The sequence below is a fragment of the Moschus berezovskii genome, chromosome 16, assembly GCF_049115385.1.
Source record: "Moschus berezovskii isolate FMDL1 chromosome 16, NW_MosBer_1.0, whole genome shotgun sequence".
NCBI lineage: Eukaryota > Metazoa > Chordata > Mammalia > Artiodactyla > Moschidae > Moschus > Moschus berezovskii.
The window spans coordinates 65,782,814-65,809,937 of record NC_142475.1 but is presented as its reverse complement, the minus strand read 5'-3'; the positions used below and the strand labels follow the sequence as shown (position 1 = coordinate 65,809,937).

The window sequence follows — 27,124 nt, the reverse complement described above, 5'->3', positions numbered from 1 at the left end:
GTGTAATTGCTGGGTCATATGGTAACTCTATGTTTGTCCTTTTTAGGAACTTCCAGAATGTTTTCCAAAGCGACTGCACCATTTTACATTCCCACCAGCAGTGTGTGAGGGTTCCAATTGCTCCACGTCCTCGTCGACACTTGTTACTATCTGTCTCTTTGATTGTAGCCATCCTAGTGGTTGTGAATTGGAATCTCATTGTTTTGATGTGTGTTTCCCTGATGAATTAATATTGTAATATTTATTTTACCAACCTAAGGCAAGAGCTTCAAACTTTATGCTTTCTTATGCACATAATGGAAACTACCGTACATTACTGAGTTGATGTTCTCAAGCAACACATTTGTTCTGTACAAGATGAATGTCATTTATGGGTTGGAGTTATGCCTGAAAGAATACAAAGTGAAATGACATGGAGTTAAGACTATGAACTCATCTGGGAAATTTGTTTTGCAGGATGAATTCATTCACAGTATTCTGACACCTTTATCTAAGCTACTCAAGTACTCTTATGTGACATTTGCTGGATAATCTAGACAGCACTTTGGTTAAATCCATAGTGTGATGTCATCCGGTAAACACTTGAAAGTGGAGATGCGTGTCTCTTCTGGTTTTATCAGTCTCGGTTAGCAGTGCTTCACAGCACAGTGAACTTTTCTCCTCTGTGATCCATCACTCTGTGTCTCATTGTGGGCCAATAATCTGTCGCCTGAAACTACTTAAAATAGGTTGGACTTTCTTGAATGTCGTGTTGCTGTGATGACATCGGGGTTTGGCTGCACAGGAAGGGAAAACACCGTTTTATAACTTGTGGCTGCCTCCGTATTCCTTGTTTCCAGTAAAAGCACTGTAATTTTTCAGCCTTTGCTTATATGCCTAGACTTTATTCTGTACCTGTTACACCTTTCATCTCTTTACAAACTGAGGCTCCTACTGTGGTTATCTTTGTATCTCTGTCAGAGAAAAAAAAATTGTGGAGCTTAGAAGGTATCAGAGTTTCACTATCTTGATTTCGCCAGTTGGCAGATATGTAGAAAGAGTGTCCACAAAGGCCATTTGATGAGAGAAGAAAAAAATTAAAAGTTGGTCAGAATTGAGAGGATGCTTTCTTCAGAGAAGGTCCCAATTTCTCAGAAAGCACACCCAAAAAAGAGATCCTGATGGTAGCCTGATCATGTTTCCTGACCATAGAGAGGATGCCACAGAGATTCAGATTCTCCCCCAGTGTCTGCATGTCTGTGTCCAGTTAGCACAGTTCAGAATAGGTCAGGAAGGAATCAAAGAGGGAAGGAAAAATAACTCAGAGTGGATAATTAATCCTTTCATAATGTATCATCATATGTTATGCCTTCTTTGTTCCTCAACTTTTAATATGCATTTTTTGTAGTTTGGTTTGTGGTGAGGTTGAGGGAGGCCTGGGAGATTGGAAGTATATGAATCAGGGTTATGGGCAGAGCTTGACTTTTGTCTCCCACAAGGGAAAGGGAAGCAAGAACTTTATACATTTATAGAGCTGGGTTTGTTTTTTGATGCTTTAGTAAATTCTATTTTGAGCATTCTGTTACCTAAAATATTATTTTGACTAATACTCAAGCATGTCATGACACAATGATAATTGTTGCCTCTAATGAAGATCTCCAACTACCCCATAACCCTGCTCATGTGCCTTTAGAACTATCAAAGAAGAACTGAAGTGTGTTTATAAAAGTAGGAATTATAGTTCAGATTCTTATTTTTGTAATAATTAGCTGTTGAGTATAAAAAATAATACTCGCTAGCACTTATTGAGCATTGACTATGTGCTAGGGGTTCTACTAATAACTTTACATAGATCATCTCATTTAATTCCTTCCATAGCTCTCTGAAATAGGTACTGTTATCATATCCCCATTTTATAAACCAAAGTTTAATGAAATGTAGTGCTTGCCCTATCCAGAGCTTGTGTGCCCTGAGCTCTCCAACAAGCAACTTCCCTTACGTACATGTCATATTGAGTCCTATGGCCTCCCCTTTCCTCCACCAAATCACATGCTAGAAATAGTGGAGGGAGTGGAGGGATGGGCAATGGGGAAATGTGAGAGAGAATATAAATGAATGAATGAGATAGCAGGCCTCAAATAGGGAAGCAAATTGATGAGTTTTGCTGTAGTAGAGTTTGGTTTTTTGTTTTTATTTTTGTCATGGTAGTTTTTACTAAAGCTTTTGTGATTTCTCTTATATTCTTGCATATAAACATAAAGCAGTAACTGCTTAGGAGAGGCACACTCAAGACTGGTTATTCAAAAAGGCCAAGGTGTATCTTTTATGAAACAAAAACAGATCAGAGATTTTTGCTTCTTCTTTTCTGTTAAGAAATCAGAATAAAAAAAGAATATTATACTGGTTTTCCTTCAGAAAGCCAAGCACCTCTGATTACCTATTTTGAATTGTAAATACAGAGTAGATGTAGAAACTCAGGAAGTGTTTTCTTTCTGATTGTAAGCATAAAGTTTTTATAGTCACTTATTCAGTTGAATTACTGTGATCACTTCACTGGGCCATTTTACTGTGAGATACACTAAAATCAATGAATTAATTCAAGTCTTACATTCTCTCTCTGTCACACACACACACACACACACATACACATGCTTCCCACACACCCGTTTTTAACAGCCTCTATTTCATACCATTCATGCTTTTTAGTCAAGGTAAGTGTCTGAGTATACCATAGCTGAAGTAACATTCCTGTAAAAGAGCCTTGCCAAAAAGTAGCTCTTTAAGCCAATAATCTTCTCCAGTGTAAAGCAGACTCCCTGGAGTTTATCTCCGTCAGTCCTTCCCCTGTGCTATCAAGGTAGCCCCTTTTTAATCTGCTCTATAAAATCTTCACTAAGTAGTCATCTTTGATTGAGGCACTTCCTGGGACAGGCAGCTCCTTCCATTTTCAGGGAGTTCTCAACGGTGAAAATGGATTTCCTTTGTTGAGCCATATGTTGTGTTCTCTGATGCCTGCTTTTCTCAACACTAACCCTTTCTGGAATGAAACACGGTGGAATATTTTAATTAACAAACATTTATTTGTTAATTACGGTGGGCAATTGTGAAATGTTTCAGAACAGTAGTCTGTGTGTTTACCGTTGACGAGGGAAAAGAGGCATGGGCTTTGAAGTCAGATAAGAGCAAAAATAATGCTGGCTGTATGCCAGGCACTGTTGTAAGCACTTTCTATAAGTTAGCTCATTAATCCTGACCACAACCCTCTGAAATACGTACTACTGATATCTCCATTTCTACAGATGAGAAGATTGAGACACAAAGTTAAGAAACTTGCTCAAAGTCACCGGGCTAGTAGGTGTCAGAGCCGGCATTTGAGATCACATGTCCTGGCTGCAGAGACCGCACTCCCAGCCCCTAGACTGTTGACTTAGTCAGAGCATCCAGTCCTGCGGCTGCACCTTCTAAGCCAGCCAGTGTAGAGAGTTTCCTTAAACTGCCTTCACGTTAGTTTCCTCACCTGTAAAAATGGGCCAGTTTATTGTAAGAGTTAAAGGGAATGCCATTGAACATGACCAGTGGCTCTTAACATCTGAGTGTTTCGTTTTGCCTTTTTGTTTTAAGTTTAGGCCCCACCCGGACCTTCTGATTCATTTAAATACTTTGTGGTATGTGGTTTGCTGTCACCGATTTGAGACTCATGTCAACATTGCTTAAGAATAAGCAGGGTGGGTTTTTTCTTAATCTTCTTGATAACTGCAAAATTCATTACAGCATTAGTCAGCTGTAGAATTCAGTTTGGGGTGATATTAAAGAGTCTGACTTCATAATTCCAAGGGGGTTGTTCCTCAGATACTTTAAAATGCACTTCCTTTCTCCATTTATTGCTGAAATATTTATCTGCATGGATATTCAAGGCAGTATATTTCATGAATAGCTGGTGCTAGTCATGAGGAGTGTGACATTATTTTTTCCCTCTTTTTGATGGCTTCTTTACTCTGACCCAATGAACTATTCTAAAAGTAAACCCTTAAAAATATGAATAGCATCACCTGCAAACATTTTGCAGTTTTTAATCTGTATACGATGAGACTCAAGAGGTTACAGGTATTTTGATTGATGTGGCTTCTCATCAAAAGTGCTAAATCCAGAGGAGATCATTTATCCTTGTGCTGCCTTTTGAAAGAGAAAGGAGGACCCCTAGAGAAAATGTCACAACTCCTTTCACACATTTATTTAAGGAGACTCAGGGGCTAGTTAATTTCATTGAGAACAGAGGGAGGACTTTTGAGTGCATGGCAGGAGAGTGCCACGGAGTTTGAGGATTGTTCTTTGACCCCACAGTTGGGTCACTTCAAGGGCTTTGTCATTCAGGTCTCATTCCGAGCCAGATCAAAGATAACAGGGACGGTTCGGAAGATGTCAGAAGTTTACCTCAGCAGAGTGATACTGTTGGTTTCAACAGTCATCTGTGGAACATTTTTCACAGAGGAGACAAACGTGCAGTGGACACTGTTCCCACACTCATGTGTCCAGCCTGTTGGGAAGGCAGGGGCAGGTGGTTTCAGGACAGTTCAGCAAGCGTTATGGTGGAGGGAGGTACTGGTGCTTGGAAAGCAGAGAAGAGGCTCATCTGGGAAAGCAGGCTTGAGATGAGCATGGGGCTTACCCCAGAAGGCTTCCTGAGGCCTAGAGTGCTGAGATGAGTCTTAAGGATGGATCAACACCAATGAGGTGAAGGGGAATGGGACCTTCCCGCTGGCCTCTCTAGGCCTTTGAGCAGTTCTTTCTTACCTAACCGGCAGCATCAGCTGCAAATAATGTCCTGACTTGCTGACTTCAAATCCCATCCTTATTTGACTGTTAAAGAAAAAATTCATTTCTGGGTCTCCTTGATTAGCTGATTTTGTGAAGTAGAAGCTATAAGAAAAATACAACAAAACGCTGTGGGCCTTTGTGTCCCTGAAATGAACCGTCTGCTTTACCCATCTGGCCTGACCTCCATTGTAGCCTGAGCAGAATTGGCTGGGGAGTGTGCGTGGGTGGGGGAGAGAGGGCCCTGAGGAAGATCACCCACCTGCATGGGTGGCAGCCCAAGAGGACTGTACAGTCAGCGCAAGCCGGACAGTAAGCATCATTCAAAGCAGTCATCAGCCCAAAAGGTTGGTCCCTTGGCCAAAAGTAAGAGTAGCCAATGGCTCCCACTGGCCAGCTTACATCATTTATTAGCTTGGTGACCTTCAGCAAATTGCTTCGCTTTTCAGTGCTTTGTTTTCTCTACAGTAAGGACTAGAAATGAAGGTGGGGATTCAATGAACTAATTCATAGAAAGCATTTGGAAGAGTTTCTTGTTAAGTGTTAGCGGACAGAGTCCAGTTCTCTCAGAAAGGGACCTAAACATACCAAGATCTGTGCAGTTGAGCGAGGTGTTTAGTACCAAGCTTGAATGCTTTGGGGGCTTCCCTGGTAGCTCAGCTGGTAAAGAATCCGCCTGCAGTGTGGGAGACCTGGGCTCGATCCCTGGGTTGGGAAGATCTTCTGGAGAAGGGAACAGCTACCCATTCCAGTGTTCTGGCCTGGAGAATTCCATGGACTGTATAGAACAAGGGGTAGCAAAGAGTCGGACACGTCTGAGCGACTTTCACACTTTGGAATGCTCTGTGAGCTGTTAGTTGACCACACAAGGCAATTTATTCATTCATTGCTTATTCAGGGCATGTCTGTTGGGTGTTTCCCAGGTGTTGGGCGCCGTTCTGAGCACCTGGAAAAAAGTGAGAGGGATCAGTCCATGCAGAGGAAGAGCCCTGGAAGGTCCCAGGAATGACCAAGAGGTCTGTGTAGAATGAGCCAGGGAGGAAACAGGAAATGAGATCAGAGTGGCAACAAGGGGCCGATCTCACAGGGCCTCATAGACCTTTATGAAGACTTTGACTTTGAGGCCAGGATGGAGTGAGAACTACGAGGAATTCTAGCAACTACTACTGATAATGGAGCTTGTAGAATTGCTTCACCTCAGTTATCTGGTTCGGATCAGAGAGAGAGAACAGATTAGAATGTTGATGTAAGGCAAATGACACTGTCCCCAGGGAGGAAGCTGAGATAAGAGGGGTTAGGGAGGCTGCCTGGGGCAGTGTTCGAACCCAGATCTGTGGACTGTAATTGAATGAGCATATGGACATGTTTGGGGCTTCCCAGGTTGTGCAGTGGTAAAGAATCTGCCTGTCAATGCAGGAGACATGGGTTCTATCCCTGGGTTAGGAAGATCCCCTGGAGAAGGGAATGGTAACCCACTCCAGTATTCTTGCCTGGAAAATCCCATGGACAGAGGAGCCTGGTGGGCTACAGTCCACAGGGTTGCAGAGTCGGACACTAGTGAACACATATGCACACACTTATGGACTTGTTGCCACCAAATTGATTGTAGCAGAACTAACTTCAGAATCTCCTTGACCACTGCCCAGGAACTGGTTAGAAACTGGGGGCCCTTGCTTCCAAAGGACTCTGGACATCAGAGATAGACTCGGAGTGCACAGCGCTCACCACACAGACGTGCTTTCCAGGGACACTAAGCAGTAGGACACAGGGTTGAAGCTTTAGCCTCACACCTCCGAGCGTCTTCTGTTTTTCCAAAAGACACTATAAATGTGGTCACTCCATATTTAAAGACCCCAGTATGGGTGAATGCCTTTTCAGGGCAGGGTAGAATCAAAACCCAAAATACCAAAGGTTCAACTTCCTGTTCCTAACCACACTAAACCAGAAAATGAGGCAGTTTTCAGAGCAGCTGTCCCCACCCGTGAACCTGCAGTTCAGCTTTGACTCACAGGAACCCATGGGAACTCAGACTCCTTACCGTGAAAAAAGTTGTTTCAACTGAATGGACACCCCAAAGTCAGGTTGAGTGTTCCAGACCGAACTGCAGTGCAGAACCTGGAGGACAGACAGAAGTTTTGCTGGGAATAAGATCATTTGTTTTGCAAATTGTGGGACTAAGTAAGGACCTACCCAGAAGCCTCTTAATCCATACTCAGCTATTTTGAAATCTTTGATGATTGTTGAAGGAGCTGAACTGTAAAATAAAGAAGCAAGCAGACAAGCATCAGTCACTCATTCATGTCCAACTCTTTGCGACCCCATGGGCTGTAGCCCGCCAGGCTCCTTGGGTCCATGGAAATCTCCAGGCAAGAATACTGGAGTGGGTTGCCATTCCCTTCTCTAGGGGATCTTCCCAACCCAGGAATCAAACCCAGATCTCCTACATTGCAGGCAGATTCTCTACCGTCTGAGCCACCAGGGATGCCCCATGATAAAGAATAGAGGGAGTTAATTTTCCAACAAGTATGTAAATGAGCTGCCTAGTCTGTGCAGATTGTGTGGTCTCTGCCTCCTCTAGATGTTTGAGAGGGATCGGTGATGGTCAGTCACGGTGCACTCTAGGTGCTCTGCGAGCTGTGTATTCCAATTGCTGTACATAAATCCAGCTGTTAGTACTCAGCAAAAATGGAGAGAGACAGTGACTACAATGCAATAGTACAGGTGATGCCTGTCAACTGCTTCATCTTGTGTCAGCCAAAGAAACAGCATTCTTTCTAACGTGGAAAGAGATATTGCTCAGCTTCTCTAAGAAAGTTGGCTTCGAGTCATATGAAACTTTTATATTTGACTTTAGAATTCGTTGGTCAAGTTGGCTTCGAGTCATATGAAACTTTTATATTTGACTTTAGAGTTCGTTCTTGAGATAAGATGTAGATTCATTGTACTGACAGATGTACAAGCTACCATCAAGGATTGTAAATCCCAGTTTCTCTGACTTATTTAGACATAGGCAAATTATTGGACTTCCATTAGTAGCTAGTGAATAGCTTCATTTTACAAATTTATTTTTTTCATTGGCATTGTTGTGATGAGTAAGTGAAAATGGGTATATAAAGATCTGACAGGTCATTTTATATAAGTGGTGCTTCCACCCCATTCCTAAGAAATGTGGATGTGGATGTGGACTGCACCTCTGGGAGCCAGTGAAGGTTTTTAGGCAGGGGAGTGACATGATTCATGTAGGTTTTAAAAACAATGACTTTGGGGTCACTGTGATGTGTGGGCTAAATGTAGAGAGACCTGAAACAAGGAAAGAATAAGCAAATAAATGGTGACAAAGACAAGGGCCTGAGTGGAGGCTGTGACAGCAGAGGTGCAGGACGAATCCAGGTTGGGGAGGTTTTAAAGCAGAATTGAGAGAATTTGAGGTCTCGATGAAGTAAGAGAGATTAAAAGGATTATCAGAAGTAAAGGATGACTTTTAAGTTTTCCAGCTTATGGAGATATTGAATTAACCAGAACAGAGAATAATAGAAGGAGCTATTTTATTGCAGACTGATGCTTTATACTTGACATTGAGCTAAGGCATTAATGTATCATTTGATTTAGTCATCATGCCAACTCTATGGAGTCAGTTATGTTGGGCCATTTTACTGTTGTAAAATTTTTAACTCAGAGAAGTCCGATGCCTTGCAGCCAGTCAGTGTCTCCCAAGGATTTGGATGTAGATTTTTCTGACCCCAAAGCCTCACTTGAAACTGCAGCAAGACACAAGCTTTTACTCCAGAGAAGGGGAAATGGAGTAGGGTTGGGAGGGTGCAGATAAAACGTAGTTCTGGAAACGTTAGCCTTGAGTCACTTATGTCGGGCAGAGATATCTTGAGGGCAGTTGGAACACCAGGCCCTGTAGCTCTGGGGAGGGGTTGGGGGAGATATAAAAATGTGGGCGTTGTTGGCATATGGTTGGCATGGAGGAATGAATGAGATCACCCAGCAAGGGGTGTATTAGTTAAAGAGAAACAGACCCTAAGAAAATGAAGGTTAGAAAATGAATGCTCACCTAGTTTAGAAATTTAGGAACACTCATATACCTATATGGGATATGAATTTTTTTCTGACCAAAGTATAGCCCTGTGCTTTGGTATATAAATTTGAATGCTTTTATTTTTCAATAGTTAGATATTGAGTGTTCTTGCATGCCAGTCATCATGAAAAGTTGGTCCCTGCCTTCATAGAGCTTGTAGTCTAGTGGAGAGCCGTAAATAAGAAAGCAATTAAACAGGAGCGAGTCATTGTCAATTACAGTATAGGCTTCTGGGTTATCATAGGATGTTCTCTGAGGGTCCTGTAAAAGATTGACTCTGAAACTAGACTTGGAAAACAATTGCTGGACCTAAAAATGACTATAGATTCTGAAGAAATGCTTGAGAATGATTACAAGAAAAATTTTCCTTGTAATATACACTGAAATTAATTTGCCCACAGGTTATGCAGGAACCTGGGTTTTTCAGGTGTGTAAGGCAAAAATTAAATCTACGGAAGATGATTCTGCAAGTCCTTGAGGAAGGCAGAGGCACGGTCTCTTAAGTCAGTCTCCCACAAACAGTTTTTTCTCAAGTGTTGCAATTTTTTTCAGTGCGTACCAGATGAAGTAGTTGGCTTGCTGTGAGGAGCCACATTATACTAAAAAAAAAACCACTTATCTTTGAATCACAGCCTTGCACTCCACACAACCAGAGCGGCACAGTAGGAGAGGCACACAGGCAGCTAGGACCACCAAGAGAGAGCTGGTGCAGTGCTCTGTCTGGATCCTGTCTGAGTCTCCTTCTCCCCCCGCCTTGCTTGAACCTCTGCATATAAAATGATGATGTGATGCACTCCACTGCAGCAAATATTAAGAGTCAAATGTGCACCCTGAAATTTCTTAGATTTCTTTTCCTGAATCGCTCTGACACCTGCATAAAATGGGGAAACAGAAAATTTCTTTGTCATCAGAACAGAAAATTGCCAAACCTTCATATTGTACTGTAAGTAGCTCAGTCTCAAAGCTTTTACCTTGAGATCCATTCCTCCTTTTGAGAGGTTATCTAGCCCAGCCCTGGAGCCAGACTGTCTGGGTTTGAATTCCTAGTCCACCAGTCACTGGCTGTGTGACCTTGGGCAAAATACTTAACCTCTCTGTGCTTCAGTTTCCACGTGTGTAAAATGAGGGTAATAATAGTACCTCCATCCTTAGGGTTATGTGAGGAATATGTTAACCTATCTAAAGCACTTAGAATTGTACCTGGCATGTACGTAGTAAGCATGTGTACCTGGCGTATGTAGTGAACAAACCGTAAAGGTTAGGTGCGAGTGTTACTACTGTATTATGCTAGTGGATGAAACAGCATGTGGAGATGGTAGCCAGGCCAGTGAGGCTCAGTCTCCCCAACCCACTGCAAATCAATCACAGGTCAGCTTCCCTGTCACTTAGCATGGAGGAAGAGTCCAGCATTTATTTCCCTCTTCAATTTTAACACTGAGGACCACTGGGCCATGGCAGAATGCAGCAGGTAGTCGATTTCAAGCCCCATAGCCAGAGACAAGGAACTTTCTCTTCTTTAAAATAGAAACCTCCTTCCTTCCAAACACATGTGCAATGGTTATGTTTAGAAATCCTCCAGGAGCAATATGGGAAGATAGCTGAAAGCATGGTGTATGGCGTGATGCCTCGTGGATGATAAGGAAGATGGGCAGCCAGCCAGCTCGCCATCGTGCCTTGTCTGTTCCATAGCGTGTTCTCAGATCAGAAAGGGAATGTGACTCTTTTCTCTGTAGCTGAACCTTTCTGTCAGTCCTGTTCAGCTGCCAACTTCAAGCCCCCGGTTAGCACGTTTCTTGGGCTCATTTGCCTCTAAGAGCAGCAGAGAATAAATTCTAGATGTTTAAACAGGTGGAGTCAGCTGGTCAGACCTCATTGTGAGGCCACCGAACATCTCCCTTCTAAACGTCTTCCCTCGCTTGCCCTAAAATCCTCTGATACCTCCCTCCTTACAAGAACCTGCAAAGTTGGAGACTTTAATATAGTTAGTAGATCATCAACTTCTAGACTTAACTTCTAAACCCCAAATGGTAGAGTTATAAAGGGCCATTTGACTAAGCAGTGGTGTAATTTATTCCCTGGAGGATGTGTCAGATCTTGTTTCCTTTAACTGCTTACGGGTTAAAAACCATGACTGTGGTCACAGAGGTCAGACCCCAGAGTCTGTGCACTGGATCCAGCCCACATATGTGTTTGCTTTGGCCCACGTGATTATGTATACAGATATCAGTTAGTTGCAATATACAACATTTGGGAGATTTCACATAACGATCCACGTTTGCAACTTGTTATTTTAAATATGCCAGAAACAGTCTGCCTGAGTCGGGAAGCAGCCCCTCCACTTTGCGTAGTCCCCACCTGGCCCACAGCCTTTACCAGCTCATTGCCTAACCCCAGAGGAGCTGAAATATATAAATCTCTTAGAGCCTGGTGCAGTTCTCTTTACAATATAACCCCAAATGAAAAGTGAAAATCCTCATTACACTTGGTGACCCAGATGTAACAAGATGCTAAATACTGAGTCTCAGGCCTTTGCTCTCTGATTTAAGACAGAATCTCAAGTAAAACATCCTTTGTGTCATTTATTTAAAAATCACACATTTGAACATTATCCTTGCCTGACGTTTTCCCTGAGTCAGAGAGCAGTTTTTGTCCTTTAACCTTTTTCATGGTAAAATTTTATGCTGTTCTGGTTAGTACCAGTAATACAGGCTAAACGACTACCCAAAGGTGAACCCTCTGGCCTTGTCTTTAGTCATCTGCTTTTGGCTGCTGAGAGATTTGAGGTTATGGGCTGGCTCTGGGGAAGGGAGGGTGGAGGTCTAGAAGGGAAATAAGATACATGTTTCACTTCCACTGAGTCATGGGGCCACAGGACACAAAGGTAATGTGTGCCCAAGTATTTGTTAATTGCTTTCATTGGGAATTTCATTTGCCTTTCTTGCTGAGCTGCGTGGCCAACCCTCGCCCACAAGATTCTACAGCCCCCACCCTCATTCAGGCAGGCATACCTCAGTTCCTGAAATCTGCCCAGTTCAAATTCTTCTTTCTTTGTACCATTTCTTTATTCTGAAGATGGAAGAGTACATTTCTCATACCACCTGCCAGCCACCTGAGGGCAATTAGAGCATGCTACCATGAGGCCAGCGCACAGCAGTTCATGAAAGAATCGTGTCATGAACGTACAAAGCGTGGTTATTACTGTGCAGAAGTTTAATCAGTTTACAAAAATGCATTGAACACTGGGGGCTTTGGATAAAAAAGTCATATGTGCGTATTAGTCATCCATTCCATTGTCATCACTGTTTCGGTCTACCATAGAGATGTTTTATTAGTTCGTTCAAATTCCCATGACTCCAGTTTCACATGAGGTCGTAGATTCCTCCGTTGAAAAGTGTTTTAGTAGCTTTGATAGGTCTGAAATTTCAGAATATTGAGCAAGGCCTGAGCTAGAATATGATCTAATAAGATTGGACTGTCAAAACAAGAAGCGCTAGTCTCTGATTACAAGATTTTTAGGAAGAAAATGTTAAAACTCTGCTGTGAGAACCTCAGAAAGATAATAAAACAGGTTGGAAGCCAGTTTCTTTTTCATGTCTACTCTGATAGGTGGGACATTCGCCTATTTAAGCAGCAAAACTGCAGTGGAATGAAGTGTGATTCCACAGAAACAATAGATAGTATCTTTCTATTGGGAAACTCTAATTGCTTGTGTAATCAGTAAGATGAAGCATCTGAAAATACTTGAAACGTTTTGTTCGAGCTCCAAAGGGTACTCAGAGAGACTAGCTTCAAAACGCCCAAATAGAGAAGATACATCATTGGTTAATAACTCAGATTGGAGTCAGAAGTGAGTTCCATTCCCAGGCTTCCACTGTGAGATTGGAAGCAAGTTATTTAACCTTTTTGCTCCTCAATTTTTTTTTATCCCTAAAATGGGAAATGGAACATTATGGAAATGTCATGGGGATTAAAAAGAGATAATGTGTGGAGAATTCTTGGAGCAGTACCTAGCCTATGAGTGGCCAATAAGTGATGGTCATCGCTGTTTGGTTAAACAGAAATTTGTAATCACTTGTTAATTTGGATATTCAGTAATGGTTTTTTAAATAAAGGCCGATGTCATGGTTTACTTCTAAGTTTTCGATAGTTAGGTTTAAATCCTCAGTTGCTCTCTGCCCCTTTTCGTAGTCTTATGTGTACTTGCCAGTGTCTTGTTCATTCTCCGGTCGTTTTTCACTCTCTGCTGATACCATTCTAATGAGTAAACGCTTAAGACCCAATCTGAATGGAGGTTTAGGCTGAGTCTGGGACTGAGTCACTGATCTATTATTTTAGCCTTCTGGAGGTTTTCTTTTTTTATGTTTGTTTACTTCCTGTTCATTTACTGCAAATTATAATTTTTGCGTCCTACTGCTGAATTACAATGTAACAAATGACAAAATATGTTTATGAAATGCCTTGTGTTTGTAATCACTTAAAATAAAGTGTTATTAAAAAGTATAGTTTATTGATGAATTTATATAGACTCCAAGGGGCTCATGGTGATCTCATCTCTTAGATGTTACAGAATCACTACAACTGAAACCTAATTGATTTTATTACCAGATTAATTGGGGGTCACAGTTACATCTTGTAGTTACTGCCTTCAGACTATCTTCTTTTTGTAACTTGGGGGAGGATTTTGTCCTGGGGACCCTACTGTAGCATTTGCCCTTGCAGAGAACTTGGATCTGAACACCTAAGAGCTAGAAGCAGAAGCACATCATGCCTTTCCTCTACCAAGTAATAGAAATGTAAAAGAAAAGCACTGTCATCATTCTGGATGAAATTAGACATTTGATAAGAATTCCCTTTAGCTCAGTCCTTTGCTTCACTGAAAACCCAGAATCTTTGTAGAAGTCTAGGGGCAGGGAAAAAGTACACAAATTGTTACCTGATTTTACCCATAAAATCTCCAAAGAAGGGAATCCTGTTTTTACCTTAGACTCTCAGAAGCATGGACAATAGAAACAGTTCATTTGCTCTAACATAGTTTATGATGTCACCAGAAATTCTTTATAAAATGGTCAGCATGAGTATGCCATGCAATTCATAAACCATGCTTTATCCATGCTGTGTTGCGTAATATGTCAGCATTTCCCCTTTCTTTCCTGTAAATTGTAACTTTTCTGGTGATTGGCATTTAAAGTCTTTTCCTGATTAAGGAATTGTCAGATGAAATCATCAGGGATTTCCCTGATGATTTGAAAGAAGTTTGAAAGCTGTTTTGAAAGAAGTCTGAAGAATTTAAGTGTTGCTTGGAAATTAAGAAATGTGAAATAGGTTTTGTGAATCTCAGTGGTGAAATAGAATCAAGATGACTGTTTTTCTTGAAAATGAGAGAATTAGAGAATTGCAGACGGAATTAGAGAAATCTTAGAGATAATAAAGTCTTTCAAACATTTAATAAACCTCAGTGTCTCTGTTCTGTGCCTTTCAAATGATGCACATATTACATTTTAGGAGCTCAACTGAAATAGAAACATTAAAATAAAACTTCAGATGCTTGGAAAGTGATTTTTTAATTTAATTTCTTGATATACTTAGAGTTAACAGAAACCTTTTTTAAGGCACTGTTAGAAGACCTTCTGAAGTATCGATCTGTATTGCATCCGTAGTGCCATCAGAATAAAGATGGTGACGGGTAGCATTAAGTGTACTAGACAGGATGAAAGGAAAGAGATCTATTTCAGGTGAAGGGATTATGTAACAAGCTTTCTGCCCGGTGACAGGATGGGGTGGGGTAAGTAGGAGACAGCTGGTGGATGTGATAAAGAGTGGGGGGCCTCTTTGAGAAGAGCGGTTAGAGAAAGCCTCTCAGAGGAAGTGACTCGAGCTGAAGCAGAAGGAATCATCAGGGATAGAGCACAGGGAAGAACTCAGCAGGTACATAGGAAAGGAAAAGCATATTAAAGGGCCCTGGGGCTGGGATGACTTGTTCCAGAAACAATGAGGAGGCAGGTGTAGTTGGAACATAAGGCAGGAAGGGTGGGGTAAGACCTGAAAGGTAGGAAGGGGCAGCCCTGATTTAAAAAAAAGCAAAACAAAACACCCCATTACTGGGTGAAAAGAATTAGCAGTTGGGTTCATTTTATGAAAGCTTCTCACTCGTGTGTTTCAGAATTATTCCAAGTCTAAATATGGCATGTGAAAAACACTTTGAAGAAATAGTAAGGGCCTGTATGCCAAGACTGAAGCAATTGCAGCTTCCCAATTTGTATTTGATAACAGATAGGCTGTACTCTTAGCTCTAAAGTTCAGGACCTCATGACTTGCTAGCTACAGCTCTGTTTTTGTCAACTTTCACATAAACTAAGGACACTGAAACAAATGCTCAGAATCAGTTTTGCCTTGTGACCGCTCTTCTGCATCGGCCCTTAACCCCAGCATTCATGCTACGCGTGTTCTAATAGTTCCCTAGTGCCCCCCATTCCTTCATGGACAAAGTGTGACACAGCTAAGTCTGATGACAAAGAAAGGGAAAACCCCCACAACTTAACTCTCCTTACCTCAACAGGTAAGAGATACTGGTTTTGCAGGACAAAATGAAAAATCCAAGGGACCCAAAATGATGGAACAACAGTTTACCAGCAATTACCACAACCAAATAGTGGCAGAAACTGACTGATGCTTTCTTACTCTTATCTTCTTACTGAGATCTCCCATGTGGCCCTATGTGAGCAACTTCAGTTTAGTTCGGTTCAGTCGCTCAGTCGTGTCCAACTCTTTGCGACCCCATGGACTACAGCATGCCAGGCCTCCCTGTCCATCACCAACTCCCAGAGTTTACTCAGACTCATGTCCATTGAGTCAGTGATGCCATGCAACCATCTCATCCTCTCTCGTCCCCTTCTCCTCCCGCCTTCAATCTTTCCTAGCATCAGGGTCATTTCAGATGAGTCAGTTCTTCACGTCAGGTGGCCAAAGGATTGGAGTTTCAGCTTCAACATCAGTCCTTCCAATGAATATTCAGGACTGATTTCCTTTAGGATGAACTGGTTGGATCTCCTTGCTGTCCAAGGGACTCTCAAGAGTCTTCTCCAACACCACAGTTTAAAAGCATCAATTCTTCAGCCCTCAGCTTTCTTCACAGTCCAACTCTCACATCCATACATGACCACTGGAAAAACCATAGCTTTGATTAGACTGACCTTTGTTGGCAAAGTAATGTCTCTACTTTTTAATAAGCTGTCTGCTGCTGCTGCTGCTGCTAAGTCACTTCAGTCGTGTCTGACTCTGTGCGACCCCATAGACGACAGCCCAACAGGCTCCTCTGTCCCTGGGATTCTCTAGGCTGTCAAGGTTGGTCATAACTTTTCTTCCAAGGAGCAAACTTCTTTTAATTTCATGGCTGCAGTCACCATCTGCAGTGATTTTGGAGCCCCCCAAAAATAAAGTCTGTCACTGTTTCCACTGTTACCCCATCTATTTGCCATGAAGTGATGGGACTGGATGCCATGAACCTAATTTCTGAATGTTGAGTTTTAAGCCAACTTTTTCATTCTCCTCTTTCACTTTCATCAAGAGGCTCTTTAGTTCTTCACTTTCTGCCGTAAGGATAGTGTCATCTGCATGTCTGAGGTTATTGATATTTCTCCCAGCAATCTTGATTCCAGCTTGTGCTTCATCCAGTCCAGCATTTCTCATGATGTACTCTGCATATAAGTTAAGCAGGGTGACAATATACAGCCTTGACATACTCCTTTTCTGATTTGGAACCAGTCTGTTGTTCCATGTCCATTTGTAACTGTTGCTTCTTGACCTGAATGCAGATTTCTCAGGAGGCAGGTCAGGTGGTCTGGTATTCCCATCTCTTTAAGAATTTTCCACAGTTTGTTGTGATTCACACAGTCAAAGGCTTTGGCATAGTCAGTAAAAAGAAATTGATGTTTTTCTGAAACTCTCTTGCTTTTTCAATGATCCAATGGATGTTGGCAATTTGATCTCTGGTTCCTCTGCCTTTTCTAAATCCAGCTTGAACATCTGGAAGTTCACAGTTCAGGTACTGTTGAAGCCTGGCTTGGAGAATTTTGAGCATGACTTTACTAGCATGTGAGATGAGTATAATTGTTCGTAGTCTGAGCATTCTTTGGCATTGCCTTTCTTTGGGATTGGAATGAAAACTGACCTCTTCCAGTCCTGTGGCCACTGCTGAGTTTTCCAAATTTGCTGGCATATTGAGTGCATCACTTTCACAGCATCATCTTTTAGGATTTGAAATAGCTCAACTGGAATTCCATCACCTCCACTAGCTTTGTTCATAGTGATGCTTCCTAAGGCCCACTTACTATGGAGCATTTCCAGTTATTTAGTATAGTGGAAAGTGACTAAGATTGCCTTATGGTATTCAAAGGCATGAGGTCTTCAAAGACTGGTAATTGAATAGGGTAGCAAACATACAGAGATTTGAGTTGGATGGGTGTAGGAGATGCTTTGTTCAAAATAATTTAGCAACTAGGAGCAAAGTCTTAATGCCTGAGTGGATGTTACAGCAGCAGGCCAAGTCTTCTGTGCCATTAAAAGCTCATACAGGTCCCATACATCAGTAATGTGGTTTTCTAGGCTTACAGTTTCCTTTCAAGTAGCCTTACTCAAACCTCCCTGAAAATAACCAAGCCTAGGTGGGTTGCCTGTCCAGGTGGTGATTGTCTGTACAACTCTGGAAGTGGGGTTGTAAACCTGGCAGTTGCTTTCTTTTCAATAGCAAGTGCTATATAGGGACCTGCAGGCTCTCTCTTAAGCTATTGGGTTCCTTCATTGTGCACCATGCCTGAGCACTGTGCCAGCCATTGATGATACCACAGTTAAATAAGATGCTAGATGAGGTCTACATGGGGAAATGGTCAGAGTGTGAGAAGGACTGTAGGAGCAGGGCTGTAAGGAAAGTATTATGTAAGGGCAGAGTCAGAACAACTGATTCAGGAAGGGAGGTGAAAATCAAGGAGGGCCTCAAAGGAGTAAATAACTCACATGGATGAGTTTAAAGGAAGGAGATATAAGTAGGCACAGAAAATAACATGAGCCAAGGCAGACACAGACAAATGACCATGGAGAGCATGGTCCTTCATCATTGACTATTCTAGCGAGACTAAAACCTTTTTGCTTTTTTCTTTTAGTGTGTGTGTTGGGAGCAAATGGAAGGAGAGTTACAGGGATAAAGGGACTGGGACAGTCAGGTGGAGAAGCAGGGGACAGGAGACTCCACATAGCAAACAAGGAATATTTAAGCTTTAGAGTCAGAAAGACCCAGAGGTCCAGTAGGTGGTTACCTCAGCACTCCAGTTTCCACATCAGCAATGTGGGAAAGCTTCTATTGAGGTTGCTCTTGAGGATGACATGAGGTGAATAGTCTATAGCATAGTCAAGGGCTGGACTTGAAGTCAGATAGACCTGCCTTCTTATATTACTCAAGTAATTATGCATGTCCTTGAACCTTGGTTTCCTCACCTGTGCAATGGGAATAGTAGTATCCTCTTCATGGACTTAAGAGGATTCAGTTAGCTAATTCATGGAAAGTGTTTATTAGGACAGTGCTGGGTATATGATAAGCATTAAATGTTAGCTATCCTCTTCCTTCTCCATCACATAGCATAGACCCTCACCCAAAGTTAGTTCCTTTCCCCTAGGAAAATGTGATGGCATGCAGTTTTTCAGTTCCTTGGTAATTTATTCACTCCAACAATGTTAGGAGAGAACTTGACCTTTCTAGCAATTGTATTTTCTTCTTGGAGGGGTCTTCCTTTCAGGCCTCACTCATTTATTTTCCTTTGTTGGACAGCAGTATCATTTTTGTCAAATGCTTGATGATGACAAATGTCATCCCCAGGCAAATAAATAGCATACTATCTTCTCGGATTCTGTTCTAGTTTGGTAGATTCTATAGTTTTACTGCCTTCAACAGCACATGCTTTAAGCTCAGTACAACTCAGCTATAGATATCTAAGCTCAGTACTGGGGAATCGTATTGCCAAGGACCTGCTTTCAAGTGGCTGACTGCCTGGTTGGGAAAATAGAACTTACAGAAAACTTACAGTTAGGCAGTTTTATTAAGAAAGTGTGACAAAGTACAAGTACATACTCTTCTAAGTATGTTTATGACACCAGCAGTAATTATATCGGTCAATGGGAGAGGGAGCAGGGGAGAAATTGCTGGAGTTTTTAGGGGAGGCTCCAAAATTTAGGAACTGTCTTATAACCAACCAACATGTCTTAAAATAATCATCACTTTTGGTTTCATATCATCGCTCAATATTCCCAGCAAACTCTACAGATGAGTCCATCTTGGGGAAAATAAGACTGTGATTTAAAGTCAGTGATTCCCCAAAAGATCCCTTTATTATACCACTACTCTCCTCTATGCTTTGAAATTCTTGTTTGCCAAACTGTATTTACAAGTAATAATCTGTATCTTCTGTGTTTTATTAATCAAAGACAGTTGCCCAACAGAGATCTTGATCAGCATAAAAAACATGAATTCAGTGTAGCAGCCTGTTGCAGCCTGTTACCTAATTTCAGTTTATTGGGGGAAAAAAAAAACAAGTAAACTGTCTCACTTAATTATGAGTTTAAGATATAAACTCCTGTTACTATTGTGTACATATCCAGGAGCTATGAGAAGTCTAGAAAAAGACTGATACATACAGAAAAAGATTGATAACTTGGACTACATTTTTTTTAATTAAAAAATTACTCATGGAGGAAAAAAAAGACCTGAGGAAAGTCAAGAGAAACCATCAACTGACCAAAGGGGGAAATTGTAATTCATATGATAGAGGGTTAATTTCCTGCACAGTTTCTTACAAATCAATAGGAAAATGAAAAATCAATTTTCTGAAAATTCAAAGGACATACATAGTTCCAGAAAAACAACAGTACTGGTCATCAGTAAGCATGTAAGAAGATGTTTAACCTTACAAAAGAAATGGAAATAGAATAACTTTTTTACCTATCAAAGTCGTAAAGATGAACACATTTGATAATACTCAGTGTTCAGAGTGTATGGGAAAGTAGGCATACTCAAAAACTGTTAGTAGATTGGTTGTAAAAGCTTTTTGGAGGGCAGTTGGCAAAATCATTTGCACTTGAAATGCACTTACTGTTTAATCTGACAAAGACACCTTAGATAATTTATTTGACAAATAGAGCCATACACAAAATCAAAGGTGTGTATGCAGTGAGGTATATTGCCACATTTATTATATCAGTCAAAAAGTAGGAGACTTTACCTTCTGATTAAGATTAGGTAGCAACGACCACATTTACCTCCACCTGAAACTTTTAAAAAAGGGAAAAGAAATGAATAAGTTACATGAAATAATATCTCCCAGGACATTGGACATCATGCATCAGAAAGCAATGATCTTTGAAGACAAGAAAAGAAAATGAGCCCCCGATTGCTCCAGTTTACTGCCTGGAGAGAGCCACCAGGCCAGAGTACAGGGAAGAGAACACAGGCAGATTCCTGTTGTCTCCCTAGTTGAAGGAGGTATAGCTGAAAGTCCAAGGAAGCCAAGACAGCTAGTCTAGAGTAGAAAGCTGCATGAAGACAGAAATCTGGAGCACTGAACAGCCCTCCCTCTTGTGTATTGACTTGGGTACAGAGGAGTGCGTGCATATGGCTGAGTGACCCAAGGTCAGAGAGAGAACTGTCTAAAGGATTAGCGAGAACAGTGCCTGGAACTCTATGGAAGGATGGGGGTAATGTCTGTTCTCAACAGCAAAAACAACAAAATTTCATAATTCAGGGATATTAAAGTCTTGCCTCAGTAGTAAAGTTAGCCATAGATTATACACAACTCTGACCCTGAACAAATCTTTAAAACAAGGCCCAAAGGACCAAACTATTTCCAATTAATTTAACTGCATCCCAGAACAAAACTCAAGAATGTTTACGAGAAGACAGAAATAAACATCACTCCACTATGCCTGGCATCCAGTCAGAAATTACCAGGTTAGCATAGAAGCAAAACAATACAACCCATAATGAGGGGAAGAAAACTCATTGAAACTGACTCAGAAATGACATGGATATAAAAATAGCTAGGCAAGGATGTTATAATTGTTATGACTGCATTTTGTATGTTCAGAGAGCTAGTGGAAAGATTGCCTGTATTAAGTAAGGAGATAGATCTTTTCATATCTTTTTAAAGACACAGGTTAAACTTCTAGAGATGAAACCTACAATGGCTGAATTTTTAAAAAAAGAAAAAAAAAATCACTGCAGAGGATTAACAACAGCACAGACATTGCAGGAAAAAAGACTAATGGACCGGATGACATAGCCATAAAAACTATCCATAATCAAACATGCACAAACACAAAAAAGGACTTTAAAAGAATGAAAGGGGCACCAATGAACTGTGGAATTTCAAGGAGTCATATATATGTATCATTGAGGTTCCCAAAGGAGAAGAGAGAGACAGGAAGACTGAAGAAAATATTTTAAGAGATAATGGCTGAAATTTTCCAAATTGGTTGAAAACTTTAAACTCATAGATCCAAATTCAGCAAACCCCAAGCACGAAAACACATGAAAGAAACTACACCAAAGCATATTATAATCAAATTGCTTAAAACAAGTAATAAAGAGAAAAATCTTAAAAACAACCAGAGGGGGAAAAGATGCATTATATACAAAATGACAAATATAAAGATAACAGCACATTTCTCATTTTAAAAAAGAAAAATACAGGCTAGAAAACAAGATATTTAAAGTACTTACTGCAAGGAACAAAACTATCAATCAGAAATTCTTAAAATATCTTTAAAAAGTGATGAGATGAAGACTTTTTCAGACATACAAAATGTGAAAGAATTTATCAGCAAACGTGCATTACAAGAAATATTAAAGTAAATCCTTCAAGAGAAAAGTAAATGATACCAGATATAAAACTAATTCTACACAAAAAAAAAATCAAAGAGAACCGTAAATGATAGCTATATAGGTATATGTCAGTAGTTTTCCTTATTAGTTTGGCCTCTTTAATTGCTAACTTTTAAAAGCGGAAATAATAACAATGTTTATATCAGCTATAGAAGTAAAATATATGATAATAGCACAAAGTCCAGGCAGGGGAAGATGGAAGTATATTGTTTTAATTCTCTTACAGTATACATAGGATAATATAATAGTTTAATAATATCAATTGAAGGTGGACTGTGATAAGTTAAAGATATGTACTGTAATCTAAAACAGTCACTAAAATGCCACAACAATGGATTATAGCTAATAAGCCAACAAAGAAGATAAAGTGGAATCATAAGGAATGCTCAATTAATCTAAAAGTTACTAGCACCACCCCTCCCCCCCCCAAAAAAAGAAAGAAGAGGAAAAAAGAAATAAACAGTGGATGGGACAAATAGAAGACAGATAGTAAGATGGTAAGTTTGGACTCAATCATGTCAATACTCATTAAATGTAAGTGGTCTAAGCATCACAGTTAATAGACAGGGATTATCATACTTTATATAGAAGCAAACTCCAACTATATGGACCTATGAAAAAGCCACATTAAATATAAAGGCACAGACTAAAAGTAAAAGAATGGAAGCACACGCTGACACTAATCAAGAGAAAGCTGATCTGACTATGTTAGAGAAAGTAGATTTCACAGCAAAGACTGTTACCAGGGATAAAGAGAGTCATCTTATAATGTGAAAGAAGTCACTTAATCAAGAGAACAAAATACATTAATGCTTCTAATCACAAAGCTTCAAAATTATTGAAACAGAAAATCGATAGAACTGCCAGGGCAAATAGACAAATTTGCAATTATAGGTAAGAGATTTCCACAATTGATGGCCAGGTGCTCCAAAAACCAGTGAGGATATAGGAAGCTATCACCAAACTTCACCTAACAAGAGCAGAAAACACATTCTTTTCAAGTGCATACGCAGTATTTACTAAAACAGACCATGTCTCAGTGAATTTGAAGGATTCAAGTCATCTAATTTCACTTTTCACTTTCACACATTGGAGAAGGAAATGGCAACCCACTCCAGTGTTCTTGCCTGGAGAATCCCAGGGACAGGGGAGCCTGGTGGACTTCCATCTATGGGGTCACACAGAGTCGGACACGACTGAAGTGACTTAGCAGCAGCAGTAGCAGCAGCAATGTCCTCTGATCACAATGGAATTAAGTTAGAAATCAATAACAGAAAGATATCTGGAGTATTAGATATCAAAAGGAATTTTAAAAGTATTTTGAGCTAAATAAAATGAAAATCTAACATATCAAAATAAATCGAGTACAGATAAAGCAATAGAAATGTGTAGCTTTAAACACCTGCCCGTATTGGAAAAGAAGGAAGTTCTCAAATGAATCACCTCAGTTTCCATGTTAAAAACTGGAAAAGAAGAACAGGTGAAATCAAAGGTAAGCAGATGAAAGAAAAAGAGCAGAGTGGAAATTATAAGAGCAGAGCTAGATAGAAATCAGATAATCAGCAGAAAAACTCAGTGAAACTAAAAGTAGCTTGTTTGAGAAGATGGATAAACCTCCAGCCAGACCAAGGGGGAAAAGAAACAAAGGAAAACAAAAAGATTATATTAATTACCAGCATCTGGAATGAGAGATGTTATATCAAAATAGGTACTACACATAACAGAGGATAAGTTAATTTTGTGAACAACTTCATGCAAATTAATCCAACACCATAGATAAAATGCACAAATGACTTTAATGCCTCAGACTACCAAAGCTCCCTTTGAAGAAAGAGATAAATAGTGCTATAAGAAATAGTGCTATATCTATTAATGAAATTCAATTGTACTTAAAAAGAAAAACATCGTTTCCACAAAGAAAACTCCAGTCCAAGGTGGCTTCATGATGAATTCCACCAAATATTTAAGGAAGAGATAATACCAATTTTACACAAACTTTTATAGAAAATCAAAAAGAGAAACTACTACCCAACATATTCTTTGAGGACGGCATTACTCTGATAACAAAACCAGTTATTATAGGAAAGGTACTAATCCAACATCCCTCATAAGCATACATGTAAAAATTCTAAGCAGATTTTTAGCAAATGGAATCTGAATATATATATTCATGAACTGAACTGAACTGAAACTAAGAATAGAAGTGCTGTGCTAAGTCTCTTTCAGTTCAGTTCAGTTCAGTTCAGTCGCTCAGTCGTGTCCGACTCTCTGCGACCCCATGAACCACAGCACGCCAGGCCTCCCTGTCCATCACCAACTCCCGGAGTTCACCCAAAGTCATGTCCATCGAGTCGGTGATGCCATCCAGCCATCTCATTCTCTGTCGTCCCCTTCTCCTCCCGCCCCCAACCTTTCCCAGCATCAGTCTTTTCCAGTGAGTCAACTTGTCCCATGAGGTGGCCAAAGTATTGGAGTTTCAGCCCCAGCATCAGTCCTTCCAATGAACACCCAGGATTGATCTCCTCTAGAATGGACTGGTTGGATCTCCTTGCAGTCCAAGGAACTCCCAAGAGTCTTCTCCAGAACCACAGTTCAAAAGCACCAATTCTTTGGCGATCAGCTTTCTTCACAGTCCAACTCGCACATCCATACATGACCACTGGAAAAACCATAGCCTTGACTAGACGGACCTTTGTTGGCAAAGTAATGTCTCTGCTTTTTAATATGCTGTCTAGGTTGGTCATAACTTTCCTTCTAAGGAGTTTAGTCTTATCCAACTCACTGCGACCCCATGGTCTGTAGCCCTCCTAGGCTCAGGAGCTCTCTCCTGCAGAGCAAATGTGACGGAGCAAACATGTGGAGGTTGCCTTGACGTTCCCTGGAAGTGTGGGAACCTTCCCTGGATGTCCATGGGATTTTCCAGGCAAGAATACTGGAGTGGGTTGCCATGCCCTCCTCCAGGAGATCTTCCCAACCCAGGAATCTAACCCATGTCTCTTAGTTCTCCTGCATTGTCAGGCTACCTAGGAAGCCCCAAGAATAGAAGGAACCTTCTTAAACCTAAAAAGGGTGTCTGTGAAAAACCTGTGAATCACTTCTCAGCCCTTTGGCTAAGATCACGTGTAATATGGTGGCTTTCCTGGTGGCTCAGTGGTACAGAATCCACCTTCCCAGGCAAGAAACACAAGAGATTCATGTTCGATCCCTGGGTCAGGAAGATCCCCTGGAAAAGGAAATGGCAACCCACTCCAGTGTTCTTGCCTGGGAAATCCCATGGACAGTGGAGCCTGGCAGACTACAGTTCGTGGGGTCGCAAAAGAGTCAGACATGACACAACAGCCATATGATTCAGCCATCCCATTCTTAGGTATATACAGAAGCATGGGAAACATATGTCCATGCAAAGACTTCTCCTACACAGATGTTCACAACAGCTTTATTTATAGTCATTCAAAATGAAACAAATGTCCATCAACTGATGAATGGATAAACATTCTATGGTATAGCCATGGACTGGTCAGCAAGAAGAAAAACAGGAACAAACTTTTGATACATGCAGCAAGGAACCAGAAAAAAAAAACATGCTATATGATTCTTTATATGAAATTCTTTACAAATTGACCTAAAATGGCAGAAAATGGATCAGCTCTTGCCTGGAAGTAGGGATGGGAAGGAGTGGAGGGGAGGGATCATCCAGGGCACAAGGAAATTGGGGGTCCCCTATGTAGATTGTGGTGTTGGTTTCACTGATACATACCTATGTCAAATATATCAAATTATATACTTTATATATTAGTTCATTGTATGTCAATTTATACCTCAGTTAAAGAGGGGAAAGGAAACTACTTAAATGTTATTTATTAGGGGGCTCATTAAGTGAATTCTGGGCTTCTCTGGTGGCTAAGATGGTAAAGAATCCACCTGCAATGCAGGAGATCTGGGTTTGGTCCCTGGGTCAGGAGGATCCCCTGGAGAAGGGCATGGCAACCCACTCCAGTATTCTGGAGGAAATGATCACCCAAATATATTATTAGATATAAAAAACAAGATGCAAAACAATATATATTAACATAGGATCTCTTTTGAATGAAAAATAGACATTGTGTGTGTGTGTGTGTGTGTGTGTGTGTAAGTCATTTCTCGAAGCATACACGAAAACCTAACAGTAGTTATTTCTGAGGATTGGGATTGTGGGTTGTGGACAGGGAGGGAGGCTTTTACTTCTCATTTTGTTCACTTGTGTTGAGTTTTTAACCGTATGTGTGCATAATTTTTAAAAAATCAGTTTAAAAAGAAAACTCTGGTTTTAGAAAAGAGAAGGAAAGAGAAAAACAAAAAAAATGGGAATTACTGATTGAAATATAATCATCACATGAATATAATTACCAATTGAAAAATGCTTGTTTTTTATTCTTTTGAATCACTATAGGATGTTTTCCTTAAAGGAGTTTGTTTTTTTTTTTTTAATTTTTTTTGGAGGCTAATTATTTTACAATATTGGTTGGTTTTGCCATACATTGACATGAATCCGCCCCAGGTGTACATGAGTTCCCCCTCCCAAACCCCCCTCCCACCTCCCTCCCCTTATCCTCCCTCTGGGTCATCCCCGCACACCAGCCCCGAGCATCCTGTAACATGCATCGACCCTGAACTGGCGATTCGTTTCACATATGATAATATACATGTTTCAGTGCCATTCTCCCAAACCATCCCACCCTCACCCTCTCCCACAGAGTCCCAAAGACTGTTCTATACATCTGTGTCTCTTGCTGTCTCGTATACAGGGTTCTCATTTGCATCTTTCTAAATTCCATATATATGCGTTAGTATACTGTATTGGTGTTTTTCTTTCTGGCTTATTTCACTCTGTATAATAGGCTCTAGTTTCATCCACCTCATTAGAACTGGTTCAAATGCATTCTTTTTAATGGCTGAGTAATACTCCATTGTGTATATGTACCAAAGCTTTCTTATCCATTCGTCTGCAGGTGGACATCTAGGTTGCTTTCATGTCCTGGCTATTATAAACAGTGCTGCAGTGAACATTGGACTACATGTGTCTCTTTCAGTTCCGGTTTCCTCGGTGTCTATGCCCAGGAGTGCGATTGCTGGATCCTTAAAGGAGGTTTTTAAAGATTATTCTGGGTTAAGAAATTGATTTTATGGGTTTGTCCAAAATAGCTTAAATTTTTTTGCCTTATTTCCTGGTCAAGTTGAAGCAAGCAAATATTATATTTCAAAAGGCCCTTTATATTGAACTGTGGAACATTCTGAAAGAGATGGGAATACCAGACCACCTGACCTGCCTCTTGAGAAACCTGTATGCA

General features: G+C 40.7%; 1 protein-coding gene across 14 annotated transcripts in view; it reads left to right on the top strand.

Annotated features, from left to right (window-relative positions):
* NSMCE2 (NSE2 SUMO ligase component of SMC5/6 complex) overlaps positions 1 to 27,124 on the top strand; it is a 242,248-nt gene that overhangs the window by 175,885 nt on the left and 39,239 nt on the right. Inside the window, exon 8 of one of the 14 annotated variants that reach the window (XM_088844888.1) lies at positions 47 to 25,883. The exons of the other annotated variants lie outside the window; for them this stretch is intronic. Coding sequence (XP_088701014.1) covers positions 47 to 108 — 62 coding nt within the window. The 3' untranslated portion in view covers positions 109 to 25,883. Of the gene's footprint in view, positions 1 to 46; positions 25,884 to 27,124 lie in introns of those variants that run through there. 14 annotated transcript variants of the gene reach the window in all.